Source organism: Rhinolophus hipposideros (genome assembly GCF_964194185.1).
Source record: "Rhinolophus hipposideros genome assembly, chromosome: 5".
Taxonomy (NCBI): Eukaryota; Metazoa; Chordata; class Mammalia; order Chiroptera; family Rhinolophidae; genus Rhinolophus; species Rhinolophus hipposideros.
In genome coordinates, this window is record NC_138051.1 from 49,407,266 (window position 1) to 49,424,422 (window position 17,157).

General features: G+C 38.8%; 1 protein-coding gene across 5 annotated transcripts in view; it reads right to left on the reverse strand.

Moving 5' to 3' along the window:
- The window catches only part of NEDD4 (NEDD4 E3 ubiquitin protein ligase), a 118,961-nt gene that overhangs the window by 13,447 nt on the left and 88,357 nt on the right, over nt 1-17,157 (reverse strand). For all 5 annotated transcript variants that reach the window (XM_081048329.1, XM_081048330.1, XM_081048327.1 and 2 more), the window contains 6 exons: nt 14,617-14,736; nt 13,140-13,340; nt 11,996-12,076; nt 11,717-11,771; nt 11,569-11,627; nt 9,770-9,835 (listed from right to left, as the gene is read on the reverse strand). In XM_081048329.1, coding sequence (XP_080904455.1) covers nt 9,770-9,835; nt 11,569-11,627; nt 11,717-11,771; nt 11,996-12,076; nt 13,140-13,340; nt 14,617-14,736 — 582 coding nt within the window. The remainder of the gene's footprint in view (nt 1-9,769; nt 9,836-11,568; nt 11,628-11,716; nt 11,772-11,995; nt 12,077-13,139; nt 13,341-14,616; nt 14,737-17,157) is intronic.

Genomic DNA, 17,157 nt, shown 5'->3' on the forward strand with positions numbered 1-17,157 from the left:
CTTGATAAGAAGAATGCCTGGAATGTAGTGAGAGCTCAATGAATATTATTACTTTCATTATAATTTTTGTGTTCTGTGATCTGCTTATAGAGGCCTTGTTCCTGCTGCTTGGAAGACATCTACAGCTAGATACTGTAACATGTTTATAAGTATTCAGAATGACAAACGGAGGAGTTAGGACTTCTATTCCACCAGCATTTTTTCATTGAGAGTTAAAATATTTACCAGACCAATAACTCAACAAAGACTTAAAATCCCCAAAAATTCTAAGCAGAAAACAAATTTCCAGAACAATTTTAACATACAGTTACTGAAGATGAGTAAAAAGTTGCTGATGTTTTAGGACTTTAATTAGGCATAAAATGTTTGCACTAAACAACTATTATATTTCATTTTTGTTAAATTTTGAATGAAAAAAAATTGGGCGAGCAGGGGAAGAAAGAAGGGAGCGGAGAGGAAACGCGCGGTCGCGCGGTGGAATCAAGCCGGCGGCGGCGGCTGGCGGTAAACTGCAGCTCTAAAGACACAGGGAGATATAGAACACGCAGAACAGCGGGGAGACTCGTGGAGGAATTTGCCTGAAGGTGTGCGCGGATTACAAGCAGGGGAGGAGGCGGGACAGCGAAGTGGAAGCGCGCCCCCCCACCCCCACCCACGCGGAGCCGAGGCCGGCGGCGCCGGGACTACGGAACGCAGACTCCTGGAAGCGGAGCACAGGCCGTGCAGCGTTGCTGCGCGGCTCCCAGGTCGGACGGAGGCTCGTGGAAAGTTTGCTTTGAGGTGCACTAGGTGGGCGAGCGGGGGGGAGGAGCGTGCTCACAGAAAAAGTGGAGGGCAGCACCCGGGGCTCTAGAGTCCCACGGGAGCCCAGGGTGTGGCGGAGAGCGTAGGGTCCAGGAGGTGAGCTCTTTCCCTGCGTCCCACAGTTGATCGCTCCCGCCGGGGCGGGCAGCTCGTGGGCCCTAGGGCAGACAAAGAACTGAGACGCCACACCTGGGCCCCTCACCGCGCTTTTCGAATCCTCCCCCCGCCCTTCCAGAGACTCAAACTACCCCTAACTGAGAAACAGTGTCAGATTACAGAGAGGCGTCTGCGCTCAGGCGCTGGGAAGATTGGCAGCCGGCTCTGACCATCGGAAGAGGCTGGGAGGAGGGGATTTTCGCTGGACGAGGAGAGAGGAGACTCCCACACCCCCAGCCACCACCTTTTCAGGCCTGCGGGAGGAGTGTGAGTGGCTGGCCTGGGAGGGAGGAGACCCCTCCATCCCCAGGCCCCACCCTTTCTGGCTGGCCTGCGGCGGGGCAAGGGCAACCGCGGAAGCAATCCCTGAGTTCAGCAGTAAGCGGCAGTCGCAGCTCCCGGCTTTCAGCAGTTTAGAGATCTCCCGCCCGCCCCCTCCCACTCATCCTTGGAAGGAGGGCCCTAAGACTCAGGAGTACTGGGCACAGGGCTGTTGGAGCTACTCTCAGCGTGCATTTGTGCAGGAAAGGACAGAAACTGCATGGTCTCTCTGAAAACTGTCATCCAGACCCCTCAGCCCCTCGCATTTAAATCTACACTCCCAAATTCACTCTGGGCACCAGGTGACTAGCGATGCCTGCGCACTAGGCAGGGAACTCTTTGGCACAGCAGAGGACAACCTGGAGATCACCTGGTGGGCTTAAGCCAAGACTGGTGCTGCTTTCTGTTTTGCTTTGCTTGGTGGTCTTTATTTTTATTTATTTTTTTATTTTTATTTTTTATTTTTTATTTTTATTTTATTTTATTTTATTTTTTTTTTCTTTCTTTCTCTTCTTTTTTTTTTCTTTTTTCTGCTTGTTGTGATTTGCTTTGTTCTGTCTTTATTTCTTTGATATCTTTGCCTATGTAGAGTGGGGATTGTCGGTTGTATTTTATTTGTGAATGTACTTGATTTGTTTTCTTTGTTGTTGTTGTTGTTGTTGTACTTGCTAACTTTATTTGTGCTGAAACTGCCCTACCAGGGCCCAGCTTAAGAGGCACAAGATTCAACATATCCAGAAGCCAACTCTGGACCAAACCAGAGTACTACCGGGTTTGACCTACAAGTCACCCACGGAAGGAGGGCCCTAAGACTCAGGAGTACTGGGCACAGGGCTGGTGGAGCTACTCTCAGTGTGCATTTGTGCAGGAAAGAACAGAAACTGCATGGTCTCTCTGAAAACTGTCATCCAGATCCCTCAGCCCCTCGCATTTAAATCTACACTCCCAAATTCACTCTGGGCACCAGGTGACTAGCGCTGCCTGTGCACTAGGCAGGGAACTCTTTGGCACAGCGGAGGACAACCCGGAGATTACCTGGTGGGCTTAAGCCAAGACTGGTGCTGCTTTCTGTTTTGCTTTGCTTGGTGATTTTTTTTTTTTTTTGTTTGTTTGTTTGTTTTGTTTTGCTTTTTTGTTTTTTTGCTTTTGTTTTTGTTTTGTTTTGTGTTGTTTTGCTTTGTTCTTCTCTTTTTTCCTTTCTTTTCTTTTTCTTTTTTTTCTTTCTTTCTCTTCTTTTTTTTTCTTTTCCTTGCTTGTTGTGATTTGCTTTGTTCTGTCTTTATTTCTTTGATATCTTTGCCTATGTTGAGTGGGGATTGTCGGTTGTATTTTACATGCGAATGTACTTGATTTGTTTTCCTTGTTATTGTTGTTGTTGTACTTGGTAACTTTATTTGTGCTGAAACTGCCCTACCAGGGCCCAGATTAAGAGGCACAAGATTCAACATATCCAGAAGCCAACTCTGGACCAAACCAGAGTACTACCGGGTTTGACCTACAAGTCACCCATGGAAGGAGGGCCCTAAGACTCAGGAATACTGACCACAGGGCTGGTGGAGCTACTCTCAGCGTGCATTTGTGCAGGAAAGGACAGAAACTGCATGGTCTCTCTGAAAACTGTCATCCAGACCCCTCAGCCCCTCGCATTTAAATCTACACTCCCAAATTCACTCTGGGCACCAGGTGACCAGCGCTGCCTGCGCAATAGGCAGGGAACTCTTTGGCACAGCAGAGGACAACCTGGAGATTACCTGGTGGGCTTAAGCCAAGACTGGTTCTGCTTTCTGTTTTGCTTTGCTTGGTACTTCCTTTTTTTTTTTTTTTTTTTTTTTTCTGCTTGTAGTGATTTGCTTTGTTCTGTCATTATTGCTTTGATATCTTTGCCTATGTTGAGGGGGGATTGTCGGTTGTATTTTATTTGTGAATGTACTTGATTTGTTTTCTTTGTTGTTGTTGTTGTTGTACTTGGTAACTTGATTTGTGCTGAAACTGCCCTACCAGGGCCCAGCTTAAGAGGCACAAGATTCAACATTTTCCAGAAGCCAACTCTGGACCAAACCAGAGTACTACCGAGTTTGACCTACAAGTCACACACCCAGAGGGAATTCTCTGAAGGCACAAGAGCCCATAGAGGCCAAACCTCATTTAAGTGGCCAACCCTCACCCAGCAGAACACCCTGTGGTGAGCAGAGCCAAGTTTCACAACTAGACGGCCTAGGAGTTAAGCCCACCTACTCACAAGCAAAAAGCAATCAAAGTTCTTCTTGAACAGGACGATATACTAAACACACGAGCCTCCTGTGGAACACATGCAGAGAAGAACGAAGTAGTCCAAGTCAAATATAAAAGACACATACTACATAAGATAACCCAGCAAGAACTAAGAGCTCTAGGGGATCTTCCTAATACATCAAAGCAAACACAGAGAGTCAGTCAGAATGGGGAGACAAAGAAACATGTCCCAAATAAAAGAACAGAAGAAACCTCCACAACTGGAACCAAATGAAGCAGAGGTAACCAACATGTCAGAGACAGAGTTCAGAACACTGGTGATAAGAATGTTTAAGGAGCTTAGAGAAGACATAAAGAAGGATATAGAAATCATAAAGAACAACCAGTTAGAGCTAAAAAAGGATGTAGAAATCTTAACGAACAACCAGCTAGAACTAAAAAACACAATTACCGAAATTAAGAACTCACTTGAAGGAATGACCAGCAGGTTAGATGAAGCAGAGGATCGAATCAGCGACTTAGAAGACAAGTTAGCAGAGATCACTCAAACTGAACAACAGAAAGAAAAAAGAATAAAAAACAATGAAGATGGGTTAAGAGACCTCTGGGATAACATCAAGCGCAACAACATGCGCATCATAGGAATACCAGAAGGCGAAGAGAAGAAGCAAGGGATTGAGAACATATTTGAGGTAATAATGTCAGAAAACTTCCCTAACCTGATGAAGGAAACCAACATACAAGCCCAGGAAGTGCAGAGAGTTCCAACCAGGATAAACCCAAACAGGCCCACACCAAGACACATTATAGTTAAAATGGCAAAGCTTAAAGACAAAGAGAGAATCTTGAAAGCAGCAAGAGAAAGGCAGAAGGTTACATACAAGGGAACTCCCATAAGACTATCAAATGACTTTTCTACAGAAACATTGAAGGCAAGGAGGGAGTGGCAGGAGATACTCAAAGTGATGAAACACAAAGGCCTACAACCTAGATTGCTTTATCCAGCAAGGCTATCATTTAAAGTTGATGGAGAGATAAAGAGCTTCCCAGAAAAGAACAAACTGAAAGAATTTATGACAACCAAGCCAGCATTGCAAGAAATACTAAAAGGACTTCTGTAAATAGAAGAAAGATGAAAACAATTTACTACAAATCTAAAAATGGCAATAACTATGTACCTATCAATAATCACTTTAAATGTAAATGGATTAAATGCTCCAATCAAGAGACATAGGGTGGCTGAGTGGATAAGGAAACAAGACCCTTGTATATGCTGTATACAAGAGACTCATTTCAGATCAAAAGACACACACAGGCTGAAAGTGAAGGGTTGGAGTAACATATTTCATGCAAATGGAAGCAAAAAAAAAGCTGGAGTTGCAATACTTATATCTGACAAAATAGACTTTAAAATGAAAAAAATATTAAAAGACAAAGATGGGCACTATATAATAATAAAGGGATCAATCCGACAAGAGGACATAACCCTAGTAAACATCTATGCACCTAACATAGGAGCACCTAAATATATAAAACAGGTACTGATGGACATAAAGACAGAGATCAACAGCAACACTATCATAGTAGGGGACTTCAACACACCTCTGACAACAAGGGACAGGTCCTCCAGACAGAAAATCAATATGGAAACAACAGCCTTAAATGATACTTTGGAGCAGTTGGACTTAATTGATATTTTCAGAGCATTTCACCCCAATGCTGCAGAATACACGTTCTTCTCAAGTGCTCATGGAACATTTTCTAAAATAGATCATATGTTAGGACACAAGACAAGCCTCGATAAATTTAAGAAAATTGAAATCATACCAATTGTCTTCTCTGACCACAGTGCTATGAAATTAGAAATGAACTACAGGGGAAAAAAACCAGGAAGATACACCAATTCATGGAGGCTGAATAACATGTTGCTAAATAATGAATGGGTCAAGCAGCAGATCAAAGAAGAAATCAAAAGATATCTTGAGACAAATGAGAATGAGAACACGACGACCCAAAATCTATGGGATGCTGCGAAAGCAGTCCTAAGAGGGAAGTTCATAGCACTGCAGGCCTACCTAAAGAAACAAGAAACATCACTAATTGACAGTTTATCTTCACACTTAAGGGATCTGGAAAAAGAACAGCAAAATAAACCCAAAGGGAGCACAAGGAAGGAGATAATAAGGATCAGAGCAGAAATAAATGAAATAGAAACCAGAAAAACAATACAAAAGATCAATGAATCCAAGAGTTGGTTCTTAGAGAAGATAAACAAAATTGACAAACCTTTAGCCAGACTCATTAAAAAAAGGAGAGAGAGGACCCAAATTAATAAAATCAGAAATGAAAGAGGAGAAGTGACAACAGACACCACAGAAATACAAAAAATTGTAAGAAATTACTATGAGCAACTATATGCCAACAAATTTGACAACCTTGAAGAAATGGACAATTTTCTAGAGGCGCACAACCTTCCAAAGCTAACTCAAGAAGAAACAGAAAGCCTGAACAGTCTGATTACCACCAGGGAAATTGAATCAGTAATCAATAATCTCCCAACAAACAAAAGCCCTGGACCAGATGGCTTTACAGGTGAATTTTTCAAAACGTTCAAAAAAGAATTATCACCTATTCTCCTCAAGCTCTTCCAAAAAATCCAGAAGGAAGGAAGACTCCCAAACACTTTTTACGAAGCCACTATCACCCTGATCCCAAAAGCAGACAAAGACACCACAAAGAAAGAAAACTACAGGCCGATATCTCTAATGAACATAGATGCAAAAATTCTCAACAAATTATTAGCAAACAGAATTCAGCAATACATTAAAAAGATCATACACCATGATCAAGTGGGATTCATCCCTGGTATGCAGGGGTGGTTCAACATCCGCAAATCAATTAATGTGATACACCACATTAACAAAATGAAAAATAAAAATCACATGATCATATCAATAGATGCAGAAAAAGCATTTGATAAAATACAGCAACCTTTTATGATAAAAACCCTTAAGAAAGTGGGAATAGAGGGATCATATCTTAACATAATAAAGGCCATATATGACAAACCCACAGCTAACATCATACTCAATGGGGAAAAGCTAAAACCATTCCCCCTAAGATCAGGAACAAGACAAGGTTGCCCACTTTCTCCACTTCTATTCAACATAGTGCTGGAAGTTCTAGCCACAGCAATCAGACAAGAGAAAGAAATAAAAGGCATCCAAATTGGTAAGGAGGAAGTAAAATTATCATTATATGCAGATGATATGATACTATATATAGAGAACCCTAAAGACTCCACCAAGAAACTATTAGAACTGATAGATGAATTTAGTAAAGTAGCAGGATATAAAATTAATATTCGGAAATCAGTTGCATTTGTATATACCAATGATAAAATAGCAGAAGGAGAAATTAAAAAAACAATTCCATTTACAATTGCTCCAAAGACTATAAAATATCTGGGAATAAATCTAACCAAAGATGTAAAGGATCTGTACTCAGAAAATTATACAACACTGAAGAAAGAAATGAAAGAAGACATAAATAGATGGAAACACATTCCATGTTCATGGATAGGAAGAATTAATATAATTAAAATGTCCATACTGCCTAAGGCAATATACATATTCAACGCAATTCCTATCAAACTACCAACGACGTTTTTCACAGAAATAGAACATATAATCCTAAAATTTATATGGGACCATAAAAGACCCCGGATAGCCTCAGCAATCTTGAGAAATAAGAACAAAGTGGGAGGTATAACGATACCTGATTTCAAACTATACTACAAGGCTACAGTAATCAAAACAACATGGTACTGGCATAAAAATAGATACATAGATCAATGGAACAGAATAGAGAGTCCAGACATAAATCCATGCCTATATGCCCATCTAATCTACGACAATGGAAGCAAGAATGTACGATGGGGTAAAGATAGTCTGTTCAATAAGTGGTGTTGGGAAACCTGGACGGACACATGCAAGAAAATGAAGCTGGACCACCTCCTTACTCCATATACAAAAACAAATTCAAAATGGCTTAAAGACTTAAATGTAAGATCTGAAACCATAAAATATCTAGAAGAAAATATAGGAAGAAACTTCATGGACATTACCCGGAGTAAGATTTTCACTGATATATCCCCTCGCGCGAGCGAAGTAAGAGAAAAAATAAACATGTGGGATTACATCAAACTAAAAAGTTTTTTCACAGCAAAGGAAACCATCAATAAAACAAAAAGGGATCCTACTGTATGGGAAAAGATATTTGCCAATGATATATCTGATAAGGGATTAATATCACAAATCTATAAAAAACTTACTCAACTCAACTCTAAAAAAACAAACAACCCAATTAAAAAATGGGCAGAGGACTTGGGGAGACATTTCTCTAAGAAGGACATACAGAAGGCAAGAAGACATATGAAGAAATGCTCAACCTCACTAACCATCAGAGAAATGCAAATAAAAACCACAATGAGATACCACCTCACTCCAGTCAAAATGGCTATTATCAATAAATCAACAAACAACAAATGCTGGCGCGGATGTGGAGAAAAGGGAACGCTAGTGCACTGTTGGTGGGACTGCAGATTAGTGCAGCCACTATGGAAAACAGTATGGAGGTATCTCAGGAATCTGAAAATGGAACTACCCTATGATCCAGTAATTCCACTCCTAGGCATCTACCCGGAGAAATCCAAAACTCCAATTCAAAAATCTGTATGCACTCCTATGTTTATTGCAGCACTTTACACAATAGCCAAGATATGGAAACAACCAAAATGCCCATCGGTAGATGACTGGATTAAGAAGCTGTGGTACATTTATACAATGGAGTATTACGCAGCCATAAAGAAGAAAGAAATCTTATCATTTGCAGCAACATGGATGGATCTAGAGAGCATTATGTTAAGTGAAATAAGTCAGAAAGAGAAAGACAAGTACCATATGATCTCACTTATATATGGAATCTAAAGAAAAGACTATGTGAATGAACTAATCAGAGTCAGTTTTGGGGACGCAGAGAAAAAACCGAGAGTGGTTAGATGGGTGTGTGGGAGGGGGTTGGGGATAAGGGGAAAGGTGAAGGGATTTGGAAGCAGCTGGTAACCACAAGATGGCCTCAGGGTTTTTCTTTTGAAAATTAATTTGGGGAAGGTATTCTATAATGTTGTAAAGATTTTGTTGGGTATCCGATGGACATGCGTCCTATTTGGGAGACCACCTCAGGGATACTGTGGATACCTGATCATGGCATTGTACATCAGAAGCTAAACATTAATGAATGCCAACTATAATTTTATATATATAATGTGATGGTTCAGTGTGAGGTCGGAGGGATAGTGGATGGGGGGAGAGGGGTTCACAGTATGAGGGATATAAATGATGAACGTCTAAGTATTACCTTGTTTTGTACACCTGAAACTAATAAATAAATTAATTAATAAAAAAAAAAAAAAAATTTTGAATGAAAAAAAATGTGTGGTAGCAGACCCACCATCTTGAATCTTTGGAAAAGCAGGCTTCTAGTTTAGAAGGCCAGAAAGTGTAACCCAATATAGCCACCTACTGGTAGTATTCCTAAACTGCATGGAAAGGGGAAAAGGATGAGCAAATTAGAAAGGCATTAAAAAATGGTGATCACCCACCGAAATGAAGTAGATAGGTTAATGATAGTTTAGTTCCAAACGTACTGAATTTATGGTGATGGATAAAAAGTGTAGTGAATATGTCTGATAAGCAACAAGAGCACTGTTTCAATTACCGTTGTAGTTTCAAATTATACAGAGATATTTGAAGCTGTAGAGAATGACTACCACTGGAAAACAATGGTCATAGCAGAAAAAGAACCCAGAGTCCACCTATACAATCAAAGACTAGGCCAGGAGATAATCTTCTGAGCGACTCTTGCTCAGATTCTACCAAGCCCAAGCTCTAGAAGCCCCACTAAGAAACTAGGTGAGAGCTCTTTAAAAGCAAACTTTTAATACTATTTTTCTAGGTTACAGGGTATCTTGAAAATTCAATAAAGAAAGACATAAAGTAATTGTGGTCTCTAAAGATATACCAAAAAATAAGCAGCTCTTCCCTCTAAAAAACTGCTTAAAGTTGTTACAAATATAAAGTTTCTATTACTGTTTTTTTTTTTTTTGGACCCCTTTCACCCATTTTAAAATGCGTTTACCATTACTTTCTGTGTATATAACATTCATTCCTAAGAACTCATTATAAGTATCACTGACCTGCTTCTTCAACTTTCTTCGGAAGAACTCATACTTTCTTTTGTAATCCCTGGAGTAGGGCACTGCCTTGAGTTGAAAATTTTGGAAAAACAAAGAGGGTTTAGGTTGTTTTATTTTGGAACAATTTTTAAAAGTACCCCTCTGGGTATTTTATGAACAGAAGTTAAAGGCATTAAAAGAGGATATTTGGAAAGAAAAGTTTAATTCAAAGAAAAACAAATACAAAACTTTAAAATTTTAATTTCTCTGTTTAAGGTAAAACTGTACTCAGCAATTCTTACGGCTGTAATTTTCATCATTCAATATTCTTGAAATACAACATGCCAGAAACAGGAAATTTCTTCCAAGTAGAGAAATATTAGAAATGAAAATTTCCATTTCTAAAGAGACTTTCAAAGTGATTTCTCCATTAAAGGGAACAATTTGAAAAATGTACTTTTTCCTTGAACTCTGAGGAGTTGCCTTTTTTATCCATTATTTTAGAAGACTAAACATGAAGACTAAAGAGTAATCTAAAAGAATTGTATCTCCAATTTTACTTATTTTTGTGAATTAGAAAACAATTAAAATCTGAAAAACTAAAAATGGAAAGAATAAATATATAAAAGAGGATAATGATTTTCTATCATTAATCTGACTCAAGAGTCGTATAAACATCATGCATGGTAATATTTGTACTTAAATATGAGTGTGTCATATATGAGTGTGTCATATACAAGGTCTGACAATTAAGTTTGCAAACTTGTTGCAACGATATTGCTAACCTTTTTTGATATCAGAGGGCTTATTCATTATGAATTTGTACCAACTGGACAAACAGTTAACGAAGATTACTATTTGGAAGTGCTGAAAAGGCTGTGTGAAAAAGTTAGACGAAAATAACCTGAACTTTTCGCCAACAATTCATGGCACTTGCATCATGATAATGCAACAGCTCATACAGCACTGTGTGTGAGGCAGTTTTTAGCCAGTAAACAAATAACTGTATTGGAACACCCTCCCTACTCACCTGATTTGGCCCCCAGTGACTTCTTTCTTTACCTAACGGTAAAGGAAATATTGAAAGGAAGACATTTTGATGACATTCAGGACATCAAGGGTAATACGACGACAGCTCTGATGGCCATTCCAGAAAAAGAGTTCCAAAATTGCTTTGAAGGGTGAACCAGGTGCTGGCACTGGTGCATAGCTTCGCAAGGGGAGTACATCCAAGGTGACTGTAGTGATATTCAGCAATGAGGTGTGTAGTGCTTTTTCTAGAATGAGTTTGCGAACTTAATTGTCCAACTTCGTATATGTGTATCATGTATATATGTGTATATATATGTATATATAAGATATGACATATACATGTATATGCATGACGTATATGTGTATATACATATATATGCCATATCTTGTATCTTACATATACAATGATTTCTAACAAAAAGTTCAAGACACAACCCTGGAGTGGATAGGGCGCTGTCCACTTCCTCATCTGCTATCCCCTTGCCTCCTCTCTGCTCTGCTGTGGGTTGCCAGCATTCTTTTTTAGACAATGGCAAGTAGCAGCCTGACTACAGCAGCCTGCCTTAGCATTTTGACTAGCTCATTAGTCTCCTAAAGCTGTTGTGTAGGATAAGGATAATGACCTTAGATGCTCTTTTCAAATAACTGAGACCTGGAGTGGGGGTGGTGACAGGAGAAAATTGCAAATGTGCTTTTCTCTCAGTGCCTGTAGTATGATGCCCTTGACTATTTACCCTTGAAGAGACAGGTGAGAGGACAACTCCATGAAAACATACAAAGATACTTACTGGTCCAGTTATTGCTACATTCTGCAACCGAGGATCTTCCCATTGTGTTCTTTTTATATCTGAAGAGAGAGAGAGAGAGAGATGTTTTTCATTCTTATGCACAAAATTCAATATTATAAAAAATAATGAAAAATCATGCTGCACGTACTGTGATTTATGTAGAAGATTCTTCCATCTGTGTGAGTTCTTTCTTCCCATCCTGGCTACAGTAAAGAATGTATTTCAATTATCTTAGTAAAGGATTTTAGATGTTTGGGTAGAAAACTAGCATTGGTTATATGGTTAATTTAATTTGCATATTTCATTCTTAGTAGAAGGCATCAACACTTTAATAATATTAATTGCAGTTGTTAAAGAACTGCTATATTGCAAAATACAAAATGTTTGAGACAGCCAAGTTCAATTGGTGGCAGTTCTATAAACTTACAGGTAAAGGCCCTAGATCATTGGAAGAATCAAGTGATGTCTTTCCTCTCAGGTGAGTTGGAATTTTCAATCTTGGATCTTCCTTTTTTGGTAAATAAAGAAAAAAATACACACATACAAAATTTTAAATCGTTAAAGTTAATCTCTTACTATGTTTTCTAACATCGATGGATATTTAAAATATTCTCTTTTAAAAGTCTACTTTTATTTGATTTGCTTAATCTGTAAAATAATAGTTTCTCTGTAAAAACCTATCATTCTCAGGCTATAAAACCTATCATTCTCAGATCTCAGAACACGATCAGTGTTTACTCATCATCTCTTTCACAGAAACCATTCAGAGTATTTTGCCCACTCTTTAGGGATTGTGTCACTACGTAGGACCCTTCTCTGAATAGAAACTGGTGAAAGAGTGAGACAGTAGACGGAACCACATGTTATATCTGAGGCCCTGAACATGTTTTTTGGCACCTATTAACAGATTTATTGATTTGTTAACATTTTTGAAAGTCAGGAAAGAAAGCTCAAAAATGTTATTAAAGTCAATCAAATTGTTGAAAAAGAATAAAATTCAATTATTAGGGTTAATTTATATATGGTATTATTTTAATATTATTTATTCAATAATTTATTAAACTATTTTCGTTTTATTTAGGTACATTGGTCTTTGAAATAAATTAATTAATCCAAATCTATTCATCCGCTGCTGATTTTCAGTAAATTTTCTATTAGTGGTGAACCAATAGCTAAACAAATTTAAAGCCTTATCTTAAAATAAAAATACTTATTCTATCAAGTCTCACAAAGTTTTTGGATATTAAATAGGACATGGATACCAAAGTACTTTGGAACTATAAAGCGTCATATAAAGGTAAAAGACTATTACTAAATATCTTCCTAAGCATTTATGACTAGCGAGTTAAAAACTAGAAATGCAAAGTAAATGTATCTACATGACACAAAATGTTAAAAATAGGCATAAACATATCTTAAACAGAAATAATACTATTAAGAATCCAACATATTTTGAAATGCATACTAGGAAATGTGGGTTATACTAATGTATACTTAAAAGATTACAAAGAACTACATATAAGCGGTTATTATTGTTGTTATAAATTTAAGCTGGAGAATATTAAAGTTACCCAGGTGGTAGTTTTGGTGTTGTGGTCAATAAAGAAAGCCCTCCCATTTGGTGCGTGCCGGACTTCCCAGCCTTTAGGAAGGAATCCTTGCTCCATTTCAGATGGCTGGGTCACCTGTTGTACTGAAACACCTGTGGAGACCTGTGGTTGAGGGCTTGCAGAACTCTGGCCTGATGGCAGCTGACTGGTCTCCAGTGTGGCCTAGCACATTAATTAAATCGTGTTATAATGTTTTGTAAAGAACAAACAAATAGCAGTAGTTACAAAGGTAACCTAACTTGCAGACAGAATACACACTTATAAATAATCCTAAACATTGAAGGCTCATTTTTTCTAATAACATATTTTGTCAAACTTAAAAAAAAAAAAAGTTTATAATTTCTCAGCTAATTCTTGAGCACGAAGATGCTGGTTAACAAAGTTGCTGAGGGTGCATGTGACTGAGGAAGCTAGGTCGGTGGGTCTGTCCACTAGCTGCAAGGGAAGCCATAGTGCTGACGACAGGAGGTTGTCTTTGCTCACCCAAAATACTCAAAGAGCAGGGAATTCCCCATATATAGAAACGGGTTCAAATGAAGGATAGACAAAATGAATGGCAAATACCCACTATAGAAATGGGTAACTGAAACGTAATATATTCATCTGATAAAATATTAGGCAGTAGTAAAAAGAAATACAGTGGATCTATATATATACGTTTAAAAAAACATGGGTGTTTTTAAAACCATGTTGAGTAAAAAAAAGATTTAGAATTATACAACATAACATCTTTCCAAAATTTGAAACACACTGACATAAACAATATTTTCCATTGTTTAGCTCTCTATGTAAGTACATAAAAATAGGTTAGAAGAATACCCAACAAACTCAAGATGCTGGTTTCCTGTGGGGAGGGGGCAAAGTGCCTGGCTAAAAGGGATTTTTGTTTTATCTGTAAGATTTTATTTTTAAAAATAAAATATCTAGAAACGAATATGGTAATTTGTTAATGGTAGTAAATTCTGGGTGTTAAATGGGTATTTGCTATATTATCCTATCTTCTTTTCAGCGTTAAAAAATTTCTCAATAAGAGAAATGGTGATAAGATAAAATAAACATTTTCTTTAAGACTTACATGGAAATATTACAAAAGTACTGACTGTTGCCAAGGACAAAGGATCATCAACACAAGTTAATATATATGAATCACTAAGATTAGCTTTTAGCAAACTAATCTTTTTAACCATTCATTACAGAATTACTCAATGTACTAGATCATTTACATTGTCCTCTTATTCCCAATTGGACTTGTTTTACATAATAACAAGTGGTAATTCATACATATTAGAGATCCACAGGATATAGTAGGTATAGCACCAGTGTCAGAAAATAATTAGTAGCATCCAGTATGTACCACAAAGTGATGTAATAGCTTCCACAGAAATATGATGATTTAAATTATGTAAGAAAACAAGTTAATGGATAGATTGCAGGGTACCTCTACAGTGGGCTTTGTCCATGTAGTAGTTCTGGAATTGTGATCTACGTAATATGATCTTCCTCTTTCATCTTGTTTTTCTTCCCAACCTGGTGGTAATCCAGATGAAGTAGGTAAAAGCTAAAGTGAAGAATAACAGGAGAATTAAATAGTAGTAAGAATTCTTTTAAAAGGACAACATCCCCTTTTCACTGCTAGCTCTGTTAAAATTAAACATGTTTTAAATCATATTTTAAAGTGTATAAAATAAAGTATACAGCAGTTCCCTTAAAAAACAACAGTAGAACAGATAACAATGATAAGAGTGATAACAACACTAATAAAACATGACAGTAATAACAACCACACACGAAGTGCTATATAACATTAACAAATATAACATGTCATTTAACCTCCACACAACTTGTCATGAGATAATTGCTATTATTGGCCCTTTTTACTTACAAGGACACTCAGGCTTAGAAAACTGAATGAATTTCTTAATGGATACATTGCTAGTGTGGAGCTGAGAGTTGAACCCAGGTCATCTAACTGGAGAAATTATCACCCACACGTGCCAAGTCAAAAGTTACCCCTGCCTTCTTTCTGTAAGATCCAGGGAGATGCTGTTTATTGATAATGAATAAAGAGGTTTAGTTATCTCCAGGTTTACTTAAAATAGTCCAGGTCTGGCCCTTCTTTTGCCTTTTGAACCAGATTAGACTCTTCAAGGACTGGCCTGGTTCCCTAATGTGCCTTGCCGTAAGAACTATCACCACTGGTCTGCTTACTAGACACATGGTTCCCTAGATACGCAGTAGGTAGGTGTACATTGCTGACAGTTATGAAGAGCTGTTAGCCTGCAAAATAATGGAACTCAAAGTTGCCCAGCTTAACAAACGTCCAACAGCTGGCATGTAGATAAATGAAATCCAGTACATATATCTACACAGTGGAATATTGTGAACTAAAACATACAACATGGATAAATCTCAAAAACATCACGTTAAGTGAAATGGGCTGGACATGTAAGACTACATACTGTATGATTCCACTTATATGAAATTTCTAGAAAAGGCAAAACTGTAGCAACAGGAGAGTGGTTACCTGGGGCTGAGAATAGGTGATGGGATTGAGAGAATTTGGGGGGGTGGGTGACAAAAGGGTTCTTAAACTTGATTGTGGTGATATTTTTGCAACTGTATAAATTTACTAAAACTCCTTTATTCACACACTTAAAACCGGGTAGATTTTATGGTACATAAATTATACCTGAAGAAAGCTGAAGACAAAAAAGTCATAGAAATAGCTTTTTCAGTATATAAAATATAAACGGTATCTAGATTCTGCTGCTCATCTGGTTAACTTAAAATTGTTTCTTGGGGGCCGGCCTGGTGGCTCAGGCAGTTGGAGCTCTGTGCTCCTGACTCTGAAGGCTACCAGTTCAATTCCCACATAGGCCAGTGGGCTCTCAACCACAAGGTTGCCAGTTCAACTCCTCGAGTCCCGCAAGGGATGGTGGGCTCTGCCCCCTGCAACTAAGATTGAACACGGCACCTTGAGCTGAGTTGCCGCTGAGCTCCCGGATGGCTCAGTTGGTTGGAGCGCGTCCTCTCAACCACAAGGTTTCCGGTTGACTCCCGAAAGGGATGGGGGGCTGCGCCCCCTGCAACTAGCAACTGGCAACTGGACCTGGAGCTGAGCTGCGCCCTCCACAAATAAGACTGAAAGGACAACTTGAAGCTGAACAGCACCCTCCACAACTAAGATCGAAGGACAACAACTTGACTTGGAAAAAGTCCTGGAAGTACACACTGTTCCCCAATAAAAGTCCTGTTCCCCTTCCCCAATAAAATCTTTAAATAAAAATTGTTTCTTGTATGAATGTCTGTCAATCTGAAATTCAACATTTTCATTGTATGGAGGGCTTTACAAAGGGCAGTGGGAGAAATACCATGGGTCTCTGTCTTAAGCAGGCTCCAGTCTAATGCAGGAGGCCAGGTAAGTGGCAATAAGTGAGAGAAAGGCTGGTGAGGGCAGTCTTTTGGTGGCATCTTCTCTGTTGTTGATGGTCAATATTGACGGGCCAATTGCACAGGTGGGTGCCCCACTCCTTCCTCTACACAGGAACTGTGTCTCTCTGTGCAGGGACACCTTTTTAGACGGACGAGTCACTCTTGGGTTGTGGAATTTTGAGCCTCTGCATTCCTGTGCTGGATCTTCCATAAAAGTGAAAACAATCCCACTTTTCAAAATTAATATATAGACTGCCATTCAATATTACACATGGTCGGTGGAAAAAAGTAAAGAGGCTATTCCAAGTGGGGAAATGGAAAGCACACAGACCAGCAAGAGGGAGAGAATTAGGACATGGGAACAATGACTGGAAGGAAGAGCACAGACAGGAATGATGGAAGCAGGAGGCGTCTGTGGGCAGATAAAGAGAAGGGTAGGCTGAAGGGGCTGGGAGCCTGGGAGTTTTCATTTGGTTTTGAAAAACAAGTGGGAGCCATGTAAGAAAGAGACAAACTCAAAGTAATGAGAGTTGAGTCGGGAAGAGGA